Consider the following 26,074-nt stretch of genomic DNA (forward strand, 5'->3'; position numbering starts at 1 on the left):
TGGGAGAAATATCAATAACCTCAGATATGCAGATGACACCACCCTTATGGCAGAAAGTGAAGAAGAACTGAAGAGCCTCTTGATGAAAGTCAAAGGGCAGAGTGAAAAGTTGGCTTAAAGCTCAACATTCAGAAAACTAAACTCATAGCATCTTGTCCCATCACTTCATGGCAAATAGATGGGGAAACAATGGGCTCCAAAATCACTGCAGATGGTGACTGCAGCCATAAATTAAAAGACGCTTGCTCCCTGGAAGAAAAGTTATAACCAATCTAGACAGGATATTAAAAAGCAGAGACATTACTTTGCCAACAAAGGTCTGTCTCGTCAAAGCTATGGTTTTTCCAGTAGTCATGTACGGATGTGAGAGTTGAACTATAAAGAAAGCTGAACACCGAAGAATTGATGCTTTTGAACTGTGGTGGTGGAGAAGACTCGAGAGTCCCTTGGACAGCACAGAGATCCAACCAGTCCATCCTAGAGGAAATCAATCCTGAATATTCATTGGAAGGACTGATGTTGAAGCTGAAACTCCAATACTTTGGCCACCTGATGCGAAGAACTGACTCATTTGAAAAGACCTTGATGCTGGGAAAAACTGAAGGCGGCAGAGAAGGGGATGATAGAGGACGAGATGGCATCACCGACTCGATGGACATGAGTTTGAGTAAGCTCCGGGAGTTGGTGATGGACAGGGAAGCCTGGTGTACTGAAGTTCATGGGGTCGCAAAGAGTCAGACATGACTTAGCGACAGAACTGAACACACACCCTTCGATACAGACTCCTAAGAGCTTGTCAAGAGCTACTAGGGAGTTGGTTGTTCAGCTGCCTGCAGCTTGGGTTCCCCCTTCTAAGACTACCAGAAAATGATTCTAGTGTCACAACTAGAACCTCACAGTTCACCTTCCTAAAATACTGACAGTGTTTACATATTTGCTTATTTTTAATGCATGATGGCTAGGTGAGCTGACATGATTGTATGTGCATGCTAAGTCGTTGACTCTTTGTGACCCCATGGACTGGTAGTCTGCCAGGCTCCTCTGTCCATAGGGATTCTCCAGGCAAGAATCCTGGAGTGGGTTGCCATGCCCTCCTCCAGGGGATCTTCCTGACCCAGGGATCCAACCCGAGTCTCTTGTATCTTCTGTATTGGCAGGCAAGTTCTTTACCACTAGCGCCACCTGGGAAGCCCAGGTGAGCTGACATTCTCACTCAAATTTGCTCAACTTCTTGATTCAAAGATATACACTGAAGGAGTAGAAATGAATTGACCTGCATCATCTCTCTTAAATTATCTCTCACTTTTCCTCTTTTTTCTAAGTCTTTCTCCTTTTCTGAAGTCAAGTTATCACCTACTATCTCTTATTTTTCCCGTTTCTGAGTACTGTCAGGGGTACAATACAGTAATAGTTCAGGACCATATTATCCTTCGACTATTGCATTCAATATATGTATTCTAGGCATATTCTCGGAGAAGGCAATGGCACCCCACTCCAGTACTCTTGCCTGGAAAATCCCATGGACGGAGGAGCCTGGTGGGCTGAAGTCCATGGGGTTGCTAAGAGTCGGACACGACTGAGCGACTTCACTTTCACTTTTCACTTTCCTGCATTGGAGAAGGAAATGGCAACCCACTCCAGTGTTCTTGCCTGGAGAATCCCAGGGACGGGGGAGCCTGGTGGGCTGCCGTCTATGGGGTCGCACAAAGTCGGATATGACTGAAGCGACTTAGCAGCAGCAGCAGGCATATTCTAGGCCTACACATAAAGAAGATAGTAACAACACAAGAGTAGAAGTTGAAGGACATACCCCAAGGCCATTGGTTACAACATAACTACATTTGAAGGAACAATTCAAGAGATCTCTTGTTAACTTCTGTAGCAAGGCTCCACCAGAACCGAAGGAAACATTTTCAATACTCCATTTTTTTTGCTTCATGCCTTCCACAATCTAGATTAAAGAAGAAAATTTTAAAAAGTCAGGTAATTTGGGAGTGGAAAGAAGTTATTTTTCCATGGGCCATACTGATGAATAAACCATCTAAAGCTGTTTATAACACAGTAAACAATGAGCTAAGAATAAGGCCTACATGAAGTTACATCCCACTTTTTTTCTTTTAAAAGACCCACCCACCTCAAAGAGGGAAGCCCAGGAATAAGTGTAGAAGGAGGGGATTTCATTCAAAGTTCCTGAATCTGTACTGTTATCAGTGATTGTGGTTTAGGTTGGGGGAATAAAGGGAATGAGAGGTAGAAAAAAATGGCTATCAATACACAAGGTTACTTGAGTAAACTCTCATCTACCTCTTTAATTTACTGCCCAGATGCCAGTAGCACAAGCAATGAGGCCCAGATATTTGCCCCAAATTAGTAGATTCTGTGACTCTACTCATCATTAATAAATTTCAATACATGTTGTCACATGTCACAGTGCAAGTCATGTAATGGGGCTGCTTAAAATCATCAGATTTTAGTGATTAAAAAAAAAGTGTAAAGTACTCCCTCTAATTTAAGAGTTGAGGCACTGGCAGTCGTCTGGCCCTGGCTGGTACCCTAGTGCCATAAGCAAAACTATGAACTGATTGGGAGCTAAGATTTATCACTGGATCATTTTTTTGGCAGAATTATCTAAAAAGCCAGAAAGAAAGACCTATATAAACACAGACTTCTAACAACTAGACTATTTCTTTCAAGGGACACATAATTTAAATTTTACATTAATTTATTACTTTATTATCAGTCTTATTTGCATTTCTTTTTCCCAGGCAGGACTTGGTTAACTAGTGTCTTTCTTCTTATGTAACATACTCAATCACTTTTATGGTAGAAGGTAGCAGATAAAGTTTAATAACCATTCTTTTAATTTCATACTAGTCAAAAGGAAGTAATTATAAAGTATGGGGTTTTTAAATTTAAACAGAACTTTCAGAAGTGATTAGAAAATCAAAATCAAGTTTAATAGGTTTATGTGAATTATTCATACAGATTTGTCATATACTTCCCAATACCAAGAGTCTCAAACTGACCTCTTATCTAAGTGAGGAATAGTTGCTGTTGTTTATTCACTAAGTCGTACCTGACTTTTGCAACCCCCATGAACAGTAGCCCAACATGTTTCTCTGTCCATGGGATTTTCCAGGCAAGAATACTGGAGTGCCATTTCCTTCTCCAGGGGATTTTCCTGATCCAGGGCTTGAACCCGTATCTCCTGCATTGGCAGGCAGATTCTTTACCACTTTTCAACATTATAAGATACAAATATATAAACTCCAAGGACCTACATCTTTTAACAAATCCACATTTAGAAATGCAACTTTCTTTTTAAATCTCAGTCTAACTCTCCTGCTGTATGTCAGGAATCAAGATGGAGACATATGCAATTTATTTTAAAGTAATTCTCATGTCTTTTTATTATTACACTTGAACTCAAAATACTCAAGGGCCCTGAATTTTCTCACTGAACTGTAAACCAAGTATAACTAAAACAATAACAAAAACCTTATAAAACAATGTGAAATTAAAGTTCTAATAAGTGAATTTCAACACAGAAGAAACACAAGGAGTAGAACAGAAAAATGGAGTAAAAGAAACAGAGACCGACAGACGGAGGGTAAGGAGATCTGGGTAAAATATAGAGCAAACAGTTTCAGACCTGTCACTTGATTTTAGGTACACCTCAGAAGCACAAGAATGAGAAATTAACAAAGAAACAGTACCACCTAATGTCATATTCTGTCTTTTAGGACCAATTTCTTTAAGGTGTTCTTCCCATACAGCTTCACCATCACAAGTTGCGAAATTTAGACAATTTAAAGTTTATGTGAATTTTTCTATTAATGTTACTGGATGTTACAGAATTAGAGGAAATATTACCTTTAAAAAATTTTACACATATAAATTAAAAGGAAACCTGACTAGACAAAAAGTCTATATAAATTCCTTTCCTTGTTTCTAAAAACTTATTTTGACCCATCTCCAATATGGAAAGAGAGCAGGTATTATCCTTTAGGTAATGAGTGCATGTATTAACACAAACTACTCATTCTCTGACCATTCTGTTTAAGGTTTTACCAATGCCAGAGAATGTGTGTCTTGGGATTTAACTTTTTGTTTATGGAGTTATTTTTTTAAGAAAGGTTCAAGTTCTGAACTGATTCTCAACTTTAAAAATGCATATACATTTTCAAACTTTATTTTAGCAAAATGAAAAAAAAAGAAAAGCCAAAGAGCTTCAGTTTTTAAAGAGAAGTTCAAATACCCGATGGAACAACCGAACTTAAAGAGCTGCCCCTAAGAATAAGGAAGGACAGGGATAAGCAATGGGAAGAGCACTGGGCTGGTAGATATTCTGTTAAACAGTACCTTGCCCAGGTTTCTTCATCTGAAAGGGACCTGTTGAAACGGAGGTTGGGTACTAGTTCTTAACTGACACCATGTCAGAAACCTTCAATTCAGCTGAGCTAGAAGACAACAGCAATTAAATATGCCAACTGAGATTTCTATACTCAGGTCCTCCCTCCTCTTTGCTGAAGACTTTTCTTCTATTTCTTCCTTTGTACATCAAAGCCCCTAGGATGCCCCAACACCAAATGTCTTAGAAGAGCTGGGGAAGTTTCCACTTATCTTAGGCAAGGCGGTTTGGAAGAGCTGGTGGAAGAAACCTCATTTCTGTTATTTTAAGAGATCTATTTCAGACCTCATTTGGAACTCTAAATACATGTCACCACAGAAGTACTGAGAGTTATATGCAATAGTTCTTTCTTTTAAATGAATCTTTAGAAAACAAACTGTTCATAACTGGAGTACTGACCTTCCTCTAACCACACCAACCCTTTCAAACAGAAAATTCTTTTGGTAACTTGTGTTATACAAGTGGATATCATCTGAAACTAGTATACATTAAAATGTCAGTGCTTTATCATAGTTGACAATCTATATCATGGTATCAGTGATAGTCTTAATTGTTGTGGAGTGCTTTACATATTAAAGGTATAGTTCTTTAGAAACGTATTTGAGAAACAAAAGAGGAAAATGGTTTAAGATAATATAAAACTTACACTGTTTGACTAACAATAGTGATAACAGTCAATGCTAAATTTAGAGGAGGTAACAAACCATTCTATACATCTGAAAAAGCACAGTATCAAAAAGAGTAGTATCATTCAGGTTTCACATTATTAGAGTATGTGAAGTTCCATTCTATTGAAACTGAGACCTTTTTGTACAGTGTTAAGAAACAAAAAGTTAAGACTTTTTGTTTTACATATAAAGAGTACTCTTTGGCATTTTCTTGTTTCCTAGTGACACTTCTTTGGGCTCATCATCCACAGTGGCCAATGAGGACTGGGAGTATGGTTTGGCTGGTATGTCTATATTTTAAGTTACTATTATCTATAAATTTTAAGCATTTAACAGAAAAGACATACACTGTCTTACTAAAAGAATAACAATTGTACTTAAATTATTGTTATTGTTATCAAATTAGTAAACAGTTTAATTATAAGAATTACCTTATTGAAACTTTTTAATATAAAATACATACCTCTTGTAAGGTATTAATATCTACTCCATCTCCTTGAATAACTCTAAGATAAGGTGGTAGCAACTTGTAGCCCTTCGAGTTCTCAGTAACAGGGAACTTCTTACCTAAAATATCCAAAACCTGTTTGGAAAAATACACATTCAACACAAAATAACTAAGACTGAAAAAAAGTGTAAAAACTTTCCAAAGTTAAAAAGACTTTGCTAACAATCTTGAATATAAAAATTTAATTACTTAAATTTTATATTACCATGTATAAGCCTTCTAAAATTTCATCTCAATTCTATTTGATTTTTAGAACAGGCATGCAATTTTCTATCAAGCCAATTTATGCTGTAAAGTGGCTCAAAACGTAAGTATTTTTCCCTCACATTTTTCTAATTAGATTCAGAGAAAAAATCCTTTAACATTAGAAACTTACAATGGTAAATATAATATTTTTAAAAGGTATATAAAACATCATTTAAAAAACTCATGATGATACTTTTGAGTTGGATTTTTTTCTGCTTGTGCCAATAATTTAATTTGTCTGATGTAACTCAAACATGAATCCAGCTGAATTTTCTGAAGTCCTTCTCACTTAACAATAACACCAATTTTATTTTAAGCCAAATTGCTTAATATGCAAGTTGTGCAACTCATTCACTAACTATTGAAAGTTTGGTAGCAGCTGAAATACTTCAACACTGACTGAAAATTTATCAGAAAGCTTCCTCAGAGATTCAAAGGTTCTACCCAACCATCACTCCCTTTTCCTAAATAAACTGGTTTAATATTCTAACAATGACAAAATTCCGTATGGTAACTCAGTTGATTCTTGAAACCAGGTTTGTATATTTTTATTAGGTAACAGAAAAAACATGAAACCTGTTCAGTTTGCTAAACCAAATCAGTTCATATTTCAGGCTAAGATAAAACCATCAGACTGGTCTTTTACTTAACAGGATAGGAAAAGACCTCCTTGATTCTACACCCCACTGTTTTAAAGGGTAATTCATCACCTAATCATCAGCTGGCAAACAGTGTGGTAAAGAGAGATGGTATGATAGTCATAAAGACCTATGCTGGCTATTTGGCTTATTTTATTACATGTTGTCTGACCTTCAGCAAGTGAATTTTAACCTAAGCTGGTTTATTTGTCTATAAAAAAAAGAGTTGTAATACGGATCATAAAGTTTTCGGAGATTCAATGACACAATTAAGCAAAGCATGTAACACACTATTTTTCTAGTAGTAAGCATCAATAACCTGTTTCTATTAGTGCTTTTCAAAGAAGGTAAACCAAGTCCTAAAAACTTAAAAAAGAAAGAAGAAGAAAAAAAAAGACAACAAGGCTACCTTGAGGACCGGTAGTATCACTAAAGAATCTCTACTTGAAAAGTATTTTCAAATTATTTTTGTTCCACATTACCTTGCACATACTTCTTTTGCACTAAAACCTTCAAAGGTACAGCAATAACTTGTGATAAAGGCAGAGAAAGAAACCACAAACTTGGTAACCAAATCACAGGACTGGTTAAAAATGGTAATAGGATTTATTAATCTTCAAGGTAAGTAGAAAAGAAAGTATCTATTCAACAGTCAACAGTACTTAATAGTCTATTTGACAGTTACATATTAGTAACCCTTTACTCTGGAAATACTTTCTCTAGTTATTAATGTGTGACCTTGGGCAAATCTATTAACTCTCTCTGGGCTGCAACTCTAAAATAAGGGGACTGGTCCAGATAGTTCTGAAATGGTGTGTGTATGAATGAAATTAAAAGTAGTGTTGATGCAGCTGGTCTATTGGCACTTTTAATAATCAAGTTACGTATTAAAATTTACCTTTAATACAGTGTCAAGAGGATTTCCAGAATCAGGTCTGATTATTAGTGGTGCCTCTGTACTTCTTGATACTATTAAATGTCTTAAATCTTCACCCCATGTTTTCTCACACGCATTATAAATGTCATAGCTATCGCTGACCACAGATACAGGCACTGATGAAAACTGTGTTACTATATGTTCAAAAGCATCTTTTTCATGGTCCTTCCCCCAAGCTGTTATGGTACTAGAAAACAAAATGAAAATACAGATTTACTTAGGTAGACACATTATCTGTTCCTGAATTATATCTCATGTTTACTATACTACACCATCAACAGTGCAGAGAAGGTGAGTGATTTAGTTTAATGAATGCACATCAAGAGGTTAGTTGAATATTAGTTGAGCCAAACCAAACTACCCTTTGGCCAATTTTTAAGACTACAAGTAATCTCTCCAATAGTTATTCAAACTCTTAAGTCATATTCAACCAAAGGATAAATGATATTATTTTCTTTTTTAGTACTCCTGAACCTAACTCATTTAAAATGAGTAAGCTAAAAAAGCACCTGTTAAATACTATATACATTATGCTAAGATGTTAGAAAGAATGAACACATACTCCCATTATTTCACTAAGCAATGCAGTTCCCTTTTGTGAATTTTCAAAACCATATACCAATAATAATAAGGACATATATTTTATCTTTCTTACTCTCCAAACCTTACACTTAAAAGACAATTACTTAGGCAATTACTTATACTGTATCATGCATATATATAGTCAACTAACTAACTCTTTACCTGTTGTATCTTTAATTGGCCTGTAATAGGCATTTATTTTACTTATAGATTATCTACTAACTAACATATGCCCAGGAAGTAAGAATTACAATATTTAGTTTGAGCTAAACATAATTAAGATGGGAAATAGTGTGAGAGTTTCTATTAGGCAAGAATGATAACAGTAATTTTTATACTGTCCTTTTTGAACAGATTAACTGCATTTAACTAAAGTACTTGCTGATTAACTTATAATATAAATAACAAATTCTTAATGAGAACCTAATAATTTTAGAATTGTTATGATTTTCTCATGCCCAGTAATTTTACTTTCTCCCTAATTTATTAGTTTTTGCCTCTACTTCATTTTCCAAAGTAAAATAATGGAAAGTGAAACAACCCATTCATTTAATCCCATGCAGATATGTTTATCTCCAAACTATTTAAAGAGTCATACTATTTTTGAAACTGTTTTCTTTTTCCCTCTAAAGGACTAAAGTAAACAACTTCTCTCATGCTGTCAATGATATGCTGGGGACAGCAGAGGATGTACACTTCAGGGATACATACAGACTTCGCTATCCAGAACTACTGAAATGGAGTGAGAGCATATTTATATAAAATTTATTTTATAGTGAACAAAGTAGCTATGATGCCTACTCTCCACTTCATGCAAGCACCTACCAGTTGAAAGGAAAATTAAGACATGGATAAAGAAAGCTCTTTCTTCAAATCAAGAATTGCTATGGTCTTCTCTGTAAGGGACTTCCTGGTGGCTCAAATGGTAAAGTGCCTGCCTACAATGTGGGAGACCCGGGTTCAATCTCTGGGTTGGGAAGATCCCCTGGAGAAGGAAATGGCAACCCACTCCAGTATTCTTGCCTAGAAAATACCACGGACGGAAGAGCCTGGTAGGCTATAGTCCATGGGGTCGCAAAGAGTCGGACACGACTAAGTCGGACAGGACTTTTCTTCTTTCTTTCTCTGTAAGGGAGAGAATTAAGCTCAAAGAATACTAGCACTGGAGAGCTTTGCAATGTAAGAACCAACTCTGAAGAGGTTATTTCAATGCAGTCATCTAACTCTGTGTGTATCACTTCTAGAAAACTTAATAGTTTAGTCTTTATCTTACTTGCTTTCTCTTTGGCATTTGAACTTTCCTGAAGCTTTATTTTCCAATGACTTCACTGACGTATCTCATGTTTTGATTTTTTCCCTCTATTTCTTTGGGTCCTCTTCTGTTTCCCCTAGAGGCTGTGCTCGCCTTCCTCAGTATGACCTGGGCACTAGTCTGTCTCTCTATACCTCCCTATGTGAAAACCACTCAAAGCTTTTAAAAAATACCCTTATAGTGAGTTTCCAAAATCTGTACCTTAGCCCAGGTTTCCCCCACCTCCACACCGCCCCCCGCAGACTCCAGATCCATTTTGTTGGGGAGGAAAATGAGTATCTCATCATCCCATAGACATTTCCTAGAGCACCCTCCACATAATGCAATCATAACACCTATTTTATTTGGTATATAGAGATCATAAATATTTGGTCAGTGACTTCTACTTATACTACCATTCCAATTTTCAGCATCATATTTGATACATTTCCAGTTTGAGGAAGAGGTATATAATTGAATATTTCTAAGTCTATATTCATATATTCTTTAAGAAAATATAACAATAATGGCAATGTTCTAAATTTTAGCATTTTCTTATTTTAAAGTTATCTTAGATGTTAGTTCATTTTTCCTCAATGACCTTCTGATGTTGGAAATGCAAAAATTTTTGTTCCTCCTTTTGTTGGCTTGGATGGAGGAAATGAACAGAGAGATAAATGAGTTGCCCAAGGCCACCCAGTATGTCAGCTGTAAGGTCACTCCTATTTCCCAACTTTCAATCTAGAGTTCTTTTCACTGTACTATGCTGTTGTTTAAAAAGACTTATCTATTTAAGAACAGCTGATGTATTAAGGAGTCAGATTTGCAGATGTAATAAATATTATGAGGCTATAAAAACACAGTTGATTTTCACCCTGTATTAACATGAAATTCCTAAAGAAAATATCTTTATTCTGAGATTTGTAGTATCACACTCATGATGTTATTACTTTGAAACAAAACCATTAATACAGAGTACTCTTTATTAGTACTGTATTAGTAAGTTTTTAAAAGGTATGCATGTATCTAAGACCAAAAATTAAAATACTGCAACCCTTAAATCTTGATCTGTTAATGTCACTCTTATTTTCCTAGTTTCACTAGTCTTGAAACTTACATGTGAAAATATTTCAAGTCCCTACTAAGAGAGCAATGCTAGTAAACGTTAGCTGAATCCACTTTCTATTGAGCCCCAGTTCAAGTCATCATTTCAGCAATTTCATCTCCCAAGCCTCTGCTCATGTTTATCCCCTTCTTTTATTTAGACACTTGGTTCTGAATCTCATCATCTAAATTATTGCAACATTTCCTATAAACCCTAACTTCTCATTTTTCTCTATTTTTCAATTCATAAGATAGCCCACTATCAAAGTGATCTTTCTACAACATTTCTGACACTACTTCTTTGCTCAAAAACTTAAATGCCCACCCTCATTTGAAAATGGAATTAGAATAACCCAGCACATTCAATGTGAAAATACATTTGAGGCCTTTTACTTATTAACCTGTCTTTCCAGCCCACCTGACGTTACCTACAAAATCTCCGTACAAGATACATTTCAGTCCTTATTCCTTAAGTACATCCATATTTGCCTCTTTAATGACAATGCTTAACACACGGTAGGTACGTAATAAATATTTATTCAGAGAATAAAGAATCCCGTAGTGTCTGCCATTAAATTTTACCAAACATTCAAGAAGTCAATATTTACATACCATCTCTATAAAGCCTTTCTTCATCCTACCAGTGGAATATGACCCTACTTCTCCTTCCTCTGCACTGCTGCAGTACTTTAATTGTATCATTTTAAGAGCACTTTAACAGAGCAGAATGTTCTGTTACTAGTGTACTTTTTATCCAAAAGATAGGATTAATTCTTTATGTCTTTCCATCCCTTGTAGCATCCAGTAGACTGCTGGGATCAAAGCTCAGCTTTACTCATTGCTGGTTTTAGCACCGTGTTCTTGTTGTATGAATCAGAAATAAGGATTGGCATACATTTAAAAAACTCCACTAACTTCCAGTAAAATTAACTCTAGAACCAGAGCAGCTATAGCCTGGACTATAATAGTTTTCTAGTTTAACTTGAATGGAGGAAACCTAAGAATCTGAACACTCTTCCTTTCATCAAAAGGGTTAACTCGCTCATCTACAATTCAAGGTACTGGGCTCAGAAGATAATTTCCAGAACAAAGATAAGTGAAGTTATGTAGAAGAGCAGGGAAAGAGAGAACACTGACCAGGTGTCACAATGAGTGCTTCTAGACTTCAAGTACACGACTTATCTGTACATGGCAATAGAGAAGCTAACATTTTTTAAACAATAAAACTTATAGAGCAATATAAAAGTTAGAAAAAGAACTCCTAAATTGTTTCTATTAGGACAGTTAAAAGTTTTGTCTACCTTCCTGACACCAGTTTTTATATACAGTATAAAGAAGATTTACTGTAGTACCTATCTGTGTAGTTAAACAAAATATGACTCAGTTACAAAAATGAAGAAGCTTATTTATGAAAAACCAATGTGAGATAACAGAAGGATGAAAACAGAAATTTTACCTGTGTTCTGCCGCTGGTACAGAATAGCCTGGAACAGGGTCTTTTGTTCCATAATATTTTTTAATTAAAGCAATTCCTGCTACTGTATCTGTTCCTTTGAAGTTAACCAAATGAGCAGACGCTCCTATGCCAGCAGTCTGCAAAATAAACCATAAACCAAATTCCAAAAAAAGAAAAAGACCTATACTTGAAGTACAGAGCATAGCCCCCAAAGGAGTTACTGTCTTCAGTTATTTTTAAAGAGAAGTCAACCGTTACCTCCTCAAAGAGACCTACTTAAATAATAGTAATCTACCTGCACTTCCCATCATCCTCTTTTCCACTACTCTGTCTTGTGCTTCTCAGTAGTAGTATCTGACATGTTTATTACATATATTTAGTCATCTGTCCATCCATCCATCAAATATATAAAGGAGGGAGATGTTTACTGAAGACTATTATTTCAGGTATCTTTAACAGAGGCTGACACATATTAGGTATTTAATATCCTTGACTGAATTTCTGGAATTTCAAAATGTGACCTACTTCCCATATAACTTCCTAGTAACTTCCTAAAACTTTATACTGGTAACCTAACCAACAATCTATATTTTATTAATTGAGGTTCCCTCCAGTTTCTTACCTCTTGGGAAGAGACTCCTCTGTAGCCAAAATCATGTAACTTGTATTCCAGACCATCTAAGTTACCAGATGTTTCTAATAAGTATTTGGCCAATATTTTCTTCTGCTCTCTAGAATTTGTGGCCACTGTGATTGGATACCAGGACTGAACAAGAATAGTCTGTAGTAATAAAATTAACCACAAACATTAATACATAAAAAATTGGATTCTTTCTGAGGAAAATCCTAGCTTTCTCTGGAGTTATGTCCTGGACTGCCATACTAGTAGAAATACCAATTGGACATTTCAGCTGTATGGTGGGAAGCCTACCACATGTATTTCAGATACAGTGCCGAGCTCAGCTCTCAAATCCATAATACGAAGGATAAGCAAACTAGGCCCCAAACAGTAGAGAATGTTGAATTACCTATTTTTCCATCCAAAGCTCCAAAGAAGCAAATTTTATGAAGACTATCTGTGATGAAGGACCGATGTATTTATTTTCAATCTATCATGGATCAATAGTTTTATAAACTATATTCACACTTGGATGCTAAGGCAATTGCTATAGAAGTTTCTAAATGCTTATCCTTGATTTTTATATTTCATGCAGACCTGCACTGAAGACCTCATGGACCAGCACTGGTCCATGGACTGCACCTTGAATAGTATACATCTAGAGGAGTTATTTTTTCACTCCTCTAGGTAGTACTGGATCTAATTTTTCCTTGGATCTAATATGACTACTGGAAGGTTATGTATGTGAGATACTTTTGCTTAGTACTAGACAATTCAATTCACAGAGTTATGTTTTATGTCCTTGGCATTTATCAAAAGTCATTATAAAAGAGCCACATGAAACATTTCTGCATACGCTGTTTACTTCTGAGGTCCCTATTTTGTAATTCAGTTCCTATTATAGAGTTTTCCAAATGAGGAAATGAAAGAATTGCTACCTTCTAATACTAAGACTTGCTACTTCCTGATAAGAACTGTCTCTTGGTTTTCTCCCCTTTTCCTTGGCTTCCAGGCAACTCCAAAAAATGTCTAATCACAGCAACTATATTAATTATTACGACTTAGGAATTCACTCCTCCATTCTAGGATCATAATTTCCTATTCTTTTTGTAAACCAGATAGCCCGCTATTACAGCAGCTTCAAATTTTAGACAGGAAAAAAAAAAATTTTAGAAAGAGCTGCTAAGATGACAACAAGTCTGTGCTCACTCAAAAAGCTACTTTCTAAGTTTTACAAAACACGCTTTTACTGAATACCAGCTAAGTGACCAATAAATAAAATAAGTAAAAATAAAAAGATTATTTATTCTTGGACTTCCCAACTCAGTCCCCTAAAAAAAAAAACTGCATTAGACTCTTGCGATTAACTATGGCTCCAAGTTCTTTGCGGCTCCTTCCATCAAGAGGTGTAATTTATTTCTTCATCCCTGATTCTGGGATGTTCCTATGATTTGCTTTTGACCAAAAGAATGTAGCAGAAGCCATATTTATAACTTCCAAGCTTCTGTTTCAAGAGGTTTTTTATAGCTTCTACTCTCATTTTCTTAGAACCTTGAGACTGCCCTGTTGTAAAGAAGCCTAAGTCAAGGAAAGAAGTCCAACAGTCCCAGTTACCTAAGCTGAGGTTCAGACATGAATGGGAGTGAGGCCACTTTAGACTGTCCCTTATCTGAGCTGAACCCCTACCTGAACGCAGACACGTAAGTCCAAGCAAGACCAGCAGAGAACCATTCAGTCAACCGCAGAATCATGAGAAATAACAGCATTTTTGTGAGGGGGTGGGGGGTAGTTTGTTATATAACAGTAGAAAACTGATGCAACTCCTAACTTGAACTCTATGACAAATCACCTCTTACCTAAGCATTCTGCTTCTGAAATTCTTCTTTCGTAATTTCAGTGATTCCAGTGCCCCAGCCTATGAGTATCCTACTTCTAACTAATCTTTAGCTTCTCTTCCTCTTTATACTGCTGCTGGTTATCCTTCTAAAGCAGAGTTTTATTCAGGTTGTGTCATTCCTTAAAATGCTTTAGTGGCTATCTATTCCACAGAGGAAGAAGGCCAATTCATGTTGAAATCTGAGGCCTTCTGCAATCTTGCCTTATTTATCATCTAAAGGTTTATCCTTTATGATATATTCCACTTTTTTGCTATAGTCTCCTTTGGGCTACTTGTCGTCCAAAGAATACCTCAACTCTTCATTCTTTCATGAAGAATACCTTCATGAAATGGAAAAGGTTTTTTTTCCCCCATACACAGAATTCACTACTTCTGCTACCAATTTAGCGTTTGTACTTGTATTAGTGTTTAGTTAAGAATAAATTGCTCCTCCTCCAAAGGCTGTTAAGTAACACATACCTTACTCTAATATCTGTGCCCAGCACTTCTGGGGTATATAACTAGTAATCAATATTCATTTGCTGATTTAATTCAATCAACTCATAATTTTAACTTAGAATGATATTATCTAGGAGTATGAGAAAGATAGAAAACATAATGTGAAAAACTCTAGTTGAGTTATAAAGGTAGAAGATTGACCTTACCCCTCGAAAAATGCCAGGGAAGGAGAGAAATAACTATGAGACACAGTGATCCTTCACATCACCATTTCCTTTCCATAGTCCAACAAAATCAGCTTAAATTATACTCTTAATAAAATCACTCCCCTTTAAAAAAGATCACTGTAGATGTAAGCAAGGGAAAAAAAGGCAAGTTAGTTTGGGTTAATCCAAGGTCTAATAAAATAGGCCTTGTTGGAAACTTCTCCAAAACAGAAATTTGCCCACACAAATCAAGATAAAATTTTTAGTTGAAAACTAAGACTAAAGTAAAAGAACCTGCAAGTTTTATTTAAGAAGTGTTCATTATATCATTACTGTGCAGAATAAAGAATTTCAAAGAATGAGAAACGGTGTGGTATAGTAGAAAGGGGACTGGACCTACTCTGTTAACTAGTCCCTTTGCCCTTCAGGGCTCAATTTCCTCATCTGTGAAATGAGGGCATTTGATCAGTGTAATAGTTTATAAAGTCACCTTTGATTTTTAACAGCAAAAAGGTTTTGTTTTTTTGGTTGGAAGAAACTGTTAAGTTTAGCCCAACATGCTCATTCTTCAGCCCCTCTTAAGTCTGAGATACCTCTGAAGAACTCTTAAGCTCTCCTAAATACGTTTTGAAATCTGATTTGAGGACTAAGATTTCTTCTAGCACTGATATTAAAATTGATAGAGCAATTCAGTAATTTTACTGGGTTTTAAAATTCAGTGTATGGTGAATAAAAGAATCTTACTAATAACTCTGCACAAGGAATTCCCTGGTGGTCCAGTGGTTAGGACTTGTACTTTGACTGCTCTGGTTCAAGTCCTGGTTGGGGAACTAAGATCCTGCAAACTGTGCAATGAGGCCAAAAAATAAACCCCACAAAAAAACAAACTTTGCACATACTGGGAGGGTGAAATGGAAAGAATACTACTAAGCACTATTATTTTAAATGTTTTAAATTAAGCATTTCCTGAAGAAAATCTTAAGTTTTTAAATAACAAGCTTTTTGGATTTGGTAACAGATTGGATTTACAAGGTAGTAAACTTGGGTGGGAGATGGCTAAGACAAAGATGAACCACCTCTATCCTCTAACCCACAGAAGAGGCAAAGTCATTCTGAGAAAGTGTTTTCTGGAGACATGGTATTTAAACACAATTAAAAAAAAAACCACAGGATCTATCAGAAAGGGATTGTTTCAGAACATATATTTTTGTGCCTTAGATAAAAATACATACCAAGGACTGAAATTATTTAAATAATATATATTAGAAGGTAAACTTGATAAGCAGATGAAAATAGGGAACTTTTTCCCCTTCAAAATCTAAATCTCATATTGGATTTTGTATTTAATAATCTTTAAAAATATATTTGCTAACAAACTAAGATGTCCACAATTTATAAAAACATCAACTTTTTTTTTTTAGTGAAATACATCTAAATAATGATAATTAAAACAGGTACTTAAAATTTTTTTCAAGGCTAGTATTTTTCACTTTCTAAAGAAAAACATACATGAAAAGCAAGGTAGACTTGGAACTAGTTCTGTGTCATAAATATCTGCTTTATGAGACTCCAATTCAACACAGGGTAAGAGTACTTATTGACTAAATCCTCAACCAGAAAACCAAAAAGAAAAAAAGTGGAAAAAGGTGATTCATAAATGATGATTTTAAAAGTAAGATTTATCTGTTTGGGATCTTTTGGCACTGAAGGTAAAATACACTAGATGATGTGGTTCTTTAAGAACTCTTCTACTTTTTTTTATAATTTCATCCCCTCAAAATAAAGTATCTGTCAGTAAAGGAGTATGAGAAGTGTTAATATGTTTCCTTTTACTCTGAGTTCACAATTCAGAGTTTTAACACATAACAGTAAACTATTTTAAATCTTTATTTTAGTTAATTGTTCATTGTTTCAGAGCCTGTTAGGCTATTAAAAATTTTTCTAAACTGTTTCTAGTCTTTATAAATGAATCCCAAATGTATTATTTTATAATATAACAAATTAGTTTAACCAATAAACTAGTGAGATAAAGCATACAAAGCACCAAGTAATCACCTCTCAGATAATAGGGTGAAATTTCTATAGTGAACCTTGAATGTATTTAGATGAGAAATACCAGGTGGTAGAGTCTAGGCCCTAAACTGATTAGATTAGAATAAAGAAAACAATTACTAAAAGTCTTAAGTTACTAAAGATGTACCTGTGCTGTTTTTATACTGTTTCTCTATGGTGGTATATATTTAGGATTGCAACAAATAAGATGGAGGCCAGCTGAGTTTTAACTGTTAACGATTTTTTACAATTTAAGATTAGATTTTGGAAGGTAATTTAAAGATTATTTAGTCCAACTGTCATTTTATAGGTGAGGAAACTGAGGCCTGAGAGGTTTAGGAAGTGGTAGGAGGTTACATAAACTTCATTAGTAGCAATTTTTAAACTAGAATTCCAGTTGAATGGTTTTTACATCTACAATTAATGTTAAGAATGAAAAGCAAAACAAAAAACAATTCACCTCAACCCAGTTTGTAAGCCAGTAACACTCCGGATCTGTGTTTTCCACTGTGAAGAGAACATTTCCTCTCGGAATGACAGAGCCCTCAGGAACAGCTTTTACTTCTATTGGAAGATGCCCATCATATTTCTGGTAAAAGACAATAATGAAATTATTCATTCAACAGATGGTACACCATTACCATTACATATTTTACAGAAGCTAAACTTACTGTCAGAGAAATTACAATTGTAGATCTTACTATATTGCTAGTAATAGGGTCAGAATATGTTTATCCTCCTGAAATAAAATTAGCTATTATGATTAACAGTTTAGTATTACTAATTTTTAAAATTTTATGCTGTCAAAGTACTTTTGCTAAGAAAAATTGTCACTTGAAGATAATTTCAAAACAAAGTTGTTTTCCTCTTCTTTCCCCTTCAAAGAGTTTATTCCAACATATTCTAAGAGCACTATCTTTCTTCTAAGTAGTCTTCTTTTCCATCAAAGAAAGGCTAATGACTGGAAGATTAAATAATGAACTGCTGTTAGAGAGCAAAATAAAATGAACAAACTAAAAAAGAAAAGAACTCTCTGCCAGTAGAAGAATCTTGAATAGGTTTTCTCTATACTGGCAGTAGACCTCACACTATTTTGGTAGTAGACTAACTAAGTATAGTTTCTAGAACTTTTGCAATCAACATCCAAGAGCAACAAGTCTCTCCCAGATTAGGCTGAGGATATAGTAGCTACATGTTACTAGATACTTAATTAAGCCTCCCCTTTTTTAAAGTTAAAAGCTGGTTAACTTTTGGCTAGTAAGGTAGGTTGTTTCAGAAATCCTGGCAGTTTACGTGATTTGGGACAAGATAACTAGATTAAAAAAAAAAAAAATTCACGATTCTCGAGGTCTCAGATTCTATGCTTGTAAAATCCGATTATACAAGATTATTTCTAGAGAATCTATGAATCCCTAAGATTCTCTGAATATAAAATGAAAAGATTTACCACCTTGACGACTGAGAATTATATTACTAAGTACAGCATCTAACTTAACCATAATTGTTATCCTCAAAACAAATCAAATGAGTTAAATGAGGTAGTTAGCCAATAGATTTTACTGACCTTACTGAAGATATGGAAAACTAGCAGATAGCTTACCCAACTTCTTCATGGAGCCAAAATTACCAAATAGTAAAATTCAGTATTACAATATAGGCATGAAAGTTAAAGCATTTCTTATCACTTTGTGTTTGGTAGTTTACAATGAAAAACACATTCATTTTAGAGATAATTAACATGGAAAGATGTCAGTAGATCCCATTCTCCACCTATCTATGTAATATAGAAAACGGCCAGGGGACAATTCAACTTTTAACTCAATTTCCATGTCTTTGGATGCCCAAAAGTTTAAGCAAGGAATCCAAATGTGTTAGATAGGATATTACAGTACAATAAAGAATGAAAATTCATTTCACAGATCTGTACCAAACTATTCTAACTATTCAGTAAAGGAAATGTCCTAGAATTGTATAGTGATAGATTCATACCATCTATTTTCTTAGGTATTCTATAGTCCAGAAAATAGGCTCAAACTTTCAAGTTGCCCCACGCCCTTTCTTAATCATATGTATTTTCAGATAAAGGATTAAATCACCTTTCTGATTTGCTAGTTATTTAAACTGTAATACATATTGTATCAAACTGCTTAGACATGCTATAGATTCTTGATACTAATCATGAGGAAAAACAATTAAACGTACCTTTAACTTCTCACAAGAATATCTAAATAGATATTAGTTATAGGTTCCCATACAGACAATAGTTGTAATTATAGCTGATCCTTGAACGATGTGGGGGTTAGAGGCACCCCCTGCCAACGGTCGAAAATCCAGTCAGCCCTACTTACAGTATTACTGTATTACTTACAGCCAGCCTCTGTAACCGCAATTCCTCTGTATCTGTGGTTCTGCATCTGCAGATTCAACCAACTGCAGGCTTGTAGTGCTGTAGTATTTACTACTGAAAGATACTCCATGTAGAAGTGGACCTGTGCAACTTGAACCTGGTTTTCAAAGATCAACTGTATAGCCTAATCTTCTATTCAAATTCTGGCAAGAAATTTTGAACTAAAAGTAAAACCAAAATACAAAATACACATTTTTTACCTCAAGAATGTAGTTCCATCCCTTTTCATTAAAGACATCATCTTGGAAATGCTCTCTGTATACCTCTTTGGCTTCTTGGATCTTCTCTTTGGTCACTACTTTACCTAAAAAAATAAACATCTCCTGTTTACATTTCTGAAGGCATGCTGTGAATTGCTGAGTTGTCATAGGATTAATGTCTCTAGCTATTTCACACATTCTATAGATTAAAAAACAAGAACTGAGAGGTTAAATGATTTACCCAGAGTCAACAGCAGTCAGAAAAGGAATGGGCACTTCCAACCACTCATAAGCAGAAGCATAAAAGTTAATTATGTGAAAAACAAATTTGCAGTAGAAGAGATTTTTATATGTGTGTATGTATATATATTTTAAATTACAGTAACAAATTAACTTCTAGGGAGATTTTTAAAAAACCTGTGTTAATTTATACAGTCTTCAGATTTGAGAGTAAGCCTTTGACATGTGGTTTCCAGGTTAACCTGTTTACTTTATTCATAAAGTATATCTTTGGAGGCTGACAATCCAATAATTTTCACAGTTCCTACGTTGTTGCCACCCCCGCCCCCCCATACACCTTTAGCTAACTTTATCTATCAAATGAGAATAATACCTACTTATAGTGTGGTTGTGAGATCTAAATGAGTTATGACATCTGAATAAAAGTTCTTAGAATGCTGGCCTATAACAAGCCATATATTTTAGCTGTAATTAATAATAAATAACACTTTATAAAGCTTTTAAGCTGAAGGAAATTGAAGTGTAACATTAGTCTTTGGTAACTCTCTAAATAAGATCACTAGTAAACTTATTTAAAACATCTTGGGTAATTGTGTTGTAATGAAGTACTTTTGATATCCAAGTATATTTTCAATAGCACAACATATCTCAACTATCTAATCTTAAAACTGCCAATGTTACAGAAAAAATTATCTGCATAAAATTCAACTTAATCTGTATTCAATTCTGAGATTACTTTTATTTGAAAAGGTAAAAATGAAGTTTTCCAAAATGTATAGAAACCTTTGGAACTATTTCCCCACCCTCCAAATGGACTTCCAAGTAATAAAGTACAAAAATTATTTTGGGGATTCTGCTTCTTTAAAATGCATTTGAGACTAACTCTACAGTTACAAGTAGTTTTGAAACATAGGCCTTTAAGGTAAAACTGACTAGCATAAACATATTCTAACTGCTATCACAACTCAAAATGAGTTTCCAGGTCAGTAACAAATCCTTTATTTTGAATTAGTGACTAAAGTCTGCCAACAAACCAGATGACTCTCAGAAAATTATTCACTTCTCTAAATTTCTTCCCAAGCTTATTAGTTTCAGAAAATCTCTCTCCTATTTAGACCACCAAGTACATACAAATTATACAATTTAATGCTTTCAAATTAACAGATTTCTAAAAATTTCAAAAGAACCCCTAATGTAATTAATATCAAAATTAGACTCTTCAAAAAGTTACTTCAAATAATAAAATATGACAGTATAGGAGAACAACTATGAAGAGGTATATGAAAACAGTATTTTAAACATATTAGGAAAAGCAATACCTTTTAAATACTTATGAAGAATGTACTGCAATCCATAAAATACTGTTTCCTCATATTTCACCTTCCTTATTTTCGAGTTTTCGGTCTTCTTTTCACGGCATTCAAAGTAGGAATAAACTTTGCTTGTGTTGGGTGGGTACTGTTTATAGTGAGTAACCTATATGAAAGAGAAATACTTGAATTAGAAAATACCAGAAGAACAGAATAACTTGAAATTATGTAAAAACTAGATAAAATATACTGATTTGCTATTGATGAGCTTCTTTTCCGGCGATAAAGAATAAAAAGTAAGTATCGTGCTTATTGTTGTTTAGTTGCTAAGTCATGTCCGACTCTTTTGCAACCTTATGGACTGTAGCCCGCCAGGCTCCTCTGTCCATGGGATTTCCTAGGCAAGAATACTGGAGTGGGTTGCCATTTCCTTCTCCAGGGGATCTTCTCCATCCAGGGACTGAATCCATGTCTCCTGCATTGGCAGATGGGTCCTTTAGCACCAAGCCACCAGGGAAGCCCCATTATGATTAAGACACTGTTAATACTTCGGTATCTTAAGTTCAAAATCACAGGCGAGTATAAATTTTTATAAATAGACTGGATTTAAGGAAGTACATAGCCTCTATAGAACCGGACACTTGGGGAGAAAAATTAAAAAAAGGTATCTCGTTTACTCTTGGTGAACAGTCTTCATTTGGGAAAGAGAAGCAGCTGCCTGGGGGGATATACAACATACAAGAATGAACTGAAAGCAGAATTTGGTACTGTTACTATTTAAGTGTGGAACGCTCATCAAGTCAATAGTCAATGACTTCTTCAGGCTCTCCATCTGCATAGTGAGGTACTGGAAACGATCTCTTCTAGTCTTCATAGTGACACTGTGAAAACCTGGATGAAAGCAACAGCAGCAGCAGTGGAAAAAAATACCCTGTTCTGTAATTTTTTTCTCAAACCACCTCTGAATTGCAAAATATATGCCTATACAATTACAACATTAAATCCTTGTGGATTTAAAGATATGAAGAGGTGTTATTACAAATCTCTTTTCCATGAATTTAGGTAAGAGCCACTGTTGAAAATTTATTTGTTTTTGTTTTCTGTGTTCATTATAATCTGAATTTATTACATTTTAATATGGTTACAATATTTTACCAATAAAAAACAACTAGAAGAATACTGTGTATTTTCCTATTTGAAAAAATAGGAATAATAATGCCTTAAAGCTTACAGATAGGGTGATGAGTCAGGGTAATGGTGGAATAAATGTTTGCAGATGAGTTTCATGGACGACTGCTGTGGACATAAACCATTTTCCCTGTTTACTTCTGATCTCAAGTTTCAGAAAAACTAATGTTTTCCCTGTTTGGCTGCACAATCTCAATCCAAGTAAAACTTGGCTTTAACCTAAAGAATCTTTGTGGCTTAACACAAAAACTCTAAAATGAATACAGAAAGAAAAAAAGTCACAAATGTTTAAAATATGTTTCCTTTCTCATTGAAGCAACTTACAACTCTGTCTAATAGCCCCCTGATGCTGCTTACAGGTAACCTTGGAGGTGAATCTTTATTGTTAATACGTGGTCTGTTGCCTAAGTCAGGTAAGAGTTGCAACTTTCTGTTTTGCTCATCTATGCATCCGAGGTGATGCAGTGGTATAAAGAAACCCCTTGCCAATGCAGGAGCCGCAAGAGACGCAGGTTAGATCCCCGGATCAGAAAGATCCCCTGGAGATGGAAATGGCAACCCACTCCAGTATTCCTACCTGGAAAATTCCATGGGTAGAGAAGCCTGGCAGGCTATAGTCCATGGGGTCTCAAAGAGTTGGACTGAACACACACAGGCAGTTATCTATATATTACAAGGTATATGGAAGCTTCATCAAAACCTAGCATAGGGACTTCCCCGGCAGTCCAGTGGTTACGACGCTGTGCTTCCACCACAGGGGGTATAGGTTTGACCCCTGATCAGGGAACAAAGGTTTCTCATGTGCATGTGTGTTAGTCACTCAGTCATGTCTGACTCTCTGCGATCCTATGGACCCTAGCCTGCCAGGCTCCTCTGTCCACGGACTTCTCCAGGCAAGAACACTGGAGTATGCTGCCATTTCCTTCTCCAGAGATATTCCCAAACCAGGGATTGAAACTGGGTCTCCTGCACTGCAGGCAGATTCTTTACCATCTGAGCCATCAGGAAAGCCCACATGCTGCATGGCGAGGCCAAAACAAAAACAAAAAAACCCTAGAAGTACATGTCAGTTTTTTAAAGTTAGAACTCAGGGGCTGATGCCAGTGTAAATTTCAGATTTAAAAAGTAGTTCAGTGAAGTAGCTAATACAGAGGCTGCTGCTGCTAAGTCGCTTCAGTCATGTCTGACTCTGTGCAACCCATAGACAGCAGCCCACCAGGCTCCTCTGTCCCTGGGATTCTCCAGGCAAGAATACTGGAGTGGGTTGCCATTTCCTTCTCCAAGCCAATACAAAATCCAGAGCAATTAAGTCTATTAGCTGATTCATTAAAATGCAAAAACATGCATATGTATATATAGGCATGATGATCACAGTAATAAATGATTACTACTTTAACTACTTAAGAAACTGGTTAGAAAAAGATATCACCACTTGAAAATGTACAGAATGTATATATGTATACATATAAATATATACATTTTATATACATGTATATAAAAATGAAAATGTCCAGTTTACAATCTAAATAACTCCAATTTCCTTAGTGGGAATAAGCAGTGAGGTGGGAGAAAAGTCAGCTCTGATGAAGTAAAATTTGAACAAAGATTCACAGTTGTGACTCAGTAGTTATTGGACCTTTTTCAAGGTTCACATACTTAATGGTGCACCTTTAATAGTTTATAATAGTTTACTTTTTCTATATCAGATTTAAAAGTATTAGAAGGCAAATGAATTATTTTCTTCTTCTGAGTAGACCAAGCAGTCAAAAGCTAAATGGAAATGTACCTAAGCTATTTAATTCCACCTTGGTTTAAAAGTATACTAAAGATTTTCCATCCTACAAATACAGTTCCTGTTACGGACAATAATGAAATACGTTTATATAATTTTAAAGCTTTACTTCAGTTGTGTTCTTTAATTATGGTACTTAAAACCTTTGCGTAAGTATTCAGAATGTCTCTCTGAAAACAAACATTAAAAATACAAAGTTGTCTAGGCTTAGTTAGATATAACGTATGACTTCTAAAATCTTTGGAGAAACTTAAGAGAACTATTTAAGAATTCAGCTAAACAATAAGCAAACTCTCTGGCAATTAACTATGGAACAATTTACTATCAACCACTTACTAACAGCCAATATATTTGAAAAGAATAAAATATAATAGTATGTTCCGATCTGTTTATATACTGGCATATACATTGTTTAAATGGGAAAAAAATTTTTAAACAGAGCTTCTTGGTAAATATTTTCTAAAATAGCTCATTTTAGTTGTGCTAAGTTTACTGTCCTCTTCATTTTACTAAACTTCATTTCTGCTAAACTTGTCACCCTAAGCCCCTTGGAACTTTTATCAGAAAATGAGATGATATAGCAGAAATTCAAATCAATACATTTTTATTTTATAAACAGTTAATTCATTCACAAATATATACTCTACCTGCTGTGTAATCAGGCACTGGTTCAGATGCTAAGGATGGGGAAGTAAAATAGACTGACATAGTCCCTAGTCTCACTGGGCTAGTGAGGGCTGCTGCTACTGCTGCTGCTGCTAAGTCACTTCAGTCATGTCCGACTCTGTGCGACCCCATAGACAGTAGCCCACCAGGCTCCCTCGTCCCTGGGATTCTCCAGGCAAGAACACTGGAGTGGGTTGCCATTTCCTTCTCCAATGCATGAAAGTGAAAAGTGAAAGTGAAGACGCTCAGTCGTGTCCGACTCTTAGCGACCCCATGGACTGCAGCCTACCAGGCTCTTCCATCCATGGGATTTTCCAGGCAAGAGTACTGGAGTGGGGTGCCATTGCCTTCTCCAAGTGAGGGCTGAGAGGTCATAACATAATTTCAGAGCTAGATGGATGCTATGAAAAATTAAGGCATGGGAGACTAAATAGGAGTCTAAATAGGAAGGCTTCTTCTGAGATAGTGACATGTGAACAAGATCTAAATGACAAGGAAATAGGAAATATTTTGACTTCAGGGTCAGAACAGAAATGAAGACCACTGTGGTTGGTGCTTAGAGAATGAGGAGGAGGTACATGAAGTCAGAGAGAGATGCAGGGACAAGATCACATAAGACTCACAGGCTACCTCAAGTGGGGAAGCCACTGGTATGCTTTAGGCTAGAGTGATTATGATCTGATTCACATTTGACAAGCCTGGCAGAGGTGGAGAGTAGATTACAGGGTGACCTGAGTGGATGCAGGAGTATCAGTAAGAGACTATTGCCAAAACTCAGATCAGGTGAGAGATGATGACTCAATATCTTTGAAGAAGTAGGCTGATAGATTAGATTTGGGAATAAAGAGGGGGAGAATTTTATGATGTTGCCTAGATTTTTGGCTTGAGCAACTGAGTGAATAATGGTGCCATTTGCTGAGACGAGGAAAGGCATGGAAGGACTGGGTAGGGAAATCAAGAGCTTAGTTTTAAGTATGGTAAGTAAACACTAACAAAAAGCTTCATAATATTCAAAATTAAGTGACCTGCTAAAAGAGCACTCTTAAATCATATTGTTTTTCAGCACTGCCTTGAACTTCCACCACTTGAGAAAATGGCTGTACAATAAATTTAAATTTATAAAATGAGAAAATAACAAATTTCTCTTAATATTCTCCACAAAGACTACCCCTAAAAATGTTTCTTAAACTGACATAGCCTTCCTGCAACTAACAGAAT

At 35.4% G+C, this 26,074-nt stretch overlaps 1 protein-coding gene across 1 annotated transcript in view; it reads right to left on the reverse strand.

The window, feature by feature from the left end:
- NAMPT (nicotinamide phosphoribosyltransferase) overlaps nucleotides 1-26,074 on the reverse strand; it is a 41,691-nt gene that overhangs the window by 9,409 nt on the left and 6,208 nt on the right. The window contains exons 4-11 of the mRNA XM_010841499.1: nucleotides 21,220-21,376; nucleotides 19,661-19,764; nucleotides 17,514-17,642; nucleotides 12,464-12,622; nucleotides 11,842-11,978; nucleotides 7,370-7,595; nucleotides 5,543-5,662; nucleotides 1,811-1,951 (exon numbers count right to left, since the gene is read on the reverse strand). Of these exons, the coding sequence (XP_010839801.1) occupies nucleotides 1,811-1,951; nucleotides 5,543-5,662; nucleotides 7,370-7,595; nucleotides 11,842-11,978; nucleotides 12,464-12,622; nucleotides 17,514-17,642; nucleotides 19,661-19,764; nucleotides 21,220-21,376 (1,173 nt within the window). The remainder of the gene's footprint in view (nucleotides 1-1,810; nucleotides 1,952-5,542; nucleotides 5,663-7,369; nucleotides 7,596-11,841; nucleotides 11,979-12,463; nucleotides 12,623-17,513; nucleotides 17,643-19,660; nucleotides 19,765-21,219; nucleotides 21,377-26,074) is intronic.

Source organism: Bison bison, unplaced genomic scaffold (assembly GCF_000754665.1).
Source record: "Bison bison bison isolate TAMUID 2011002044 unplaced genomic scaffold, Bison_UMD1.0 scf7180017864162, whole genome shotgun sequence".
NCBI lineage: Eukaryota > Metazoa > Chordata > Mammalia > Artiodactyla > Bovidae > Bison > Bison bison.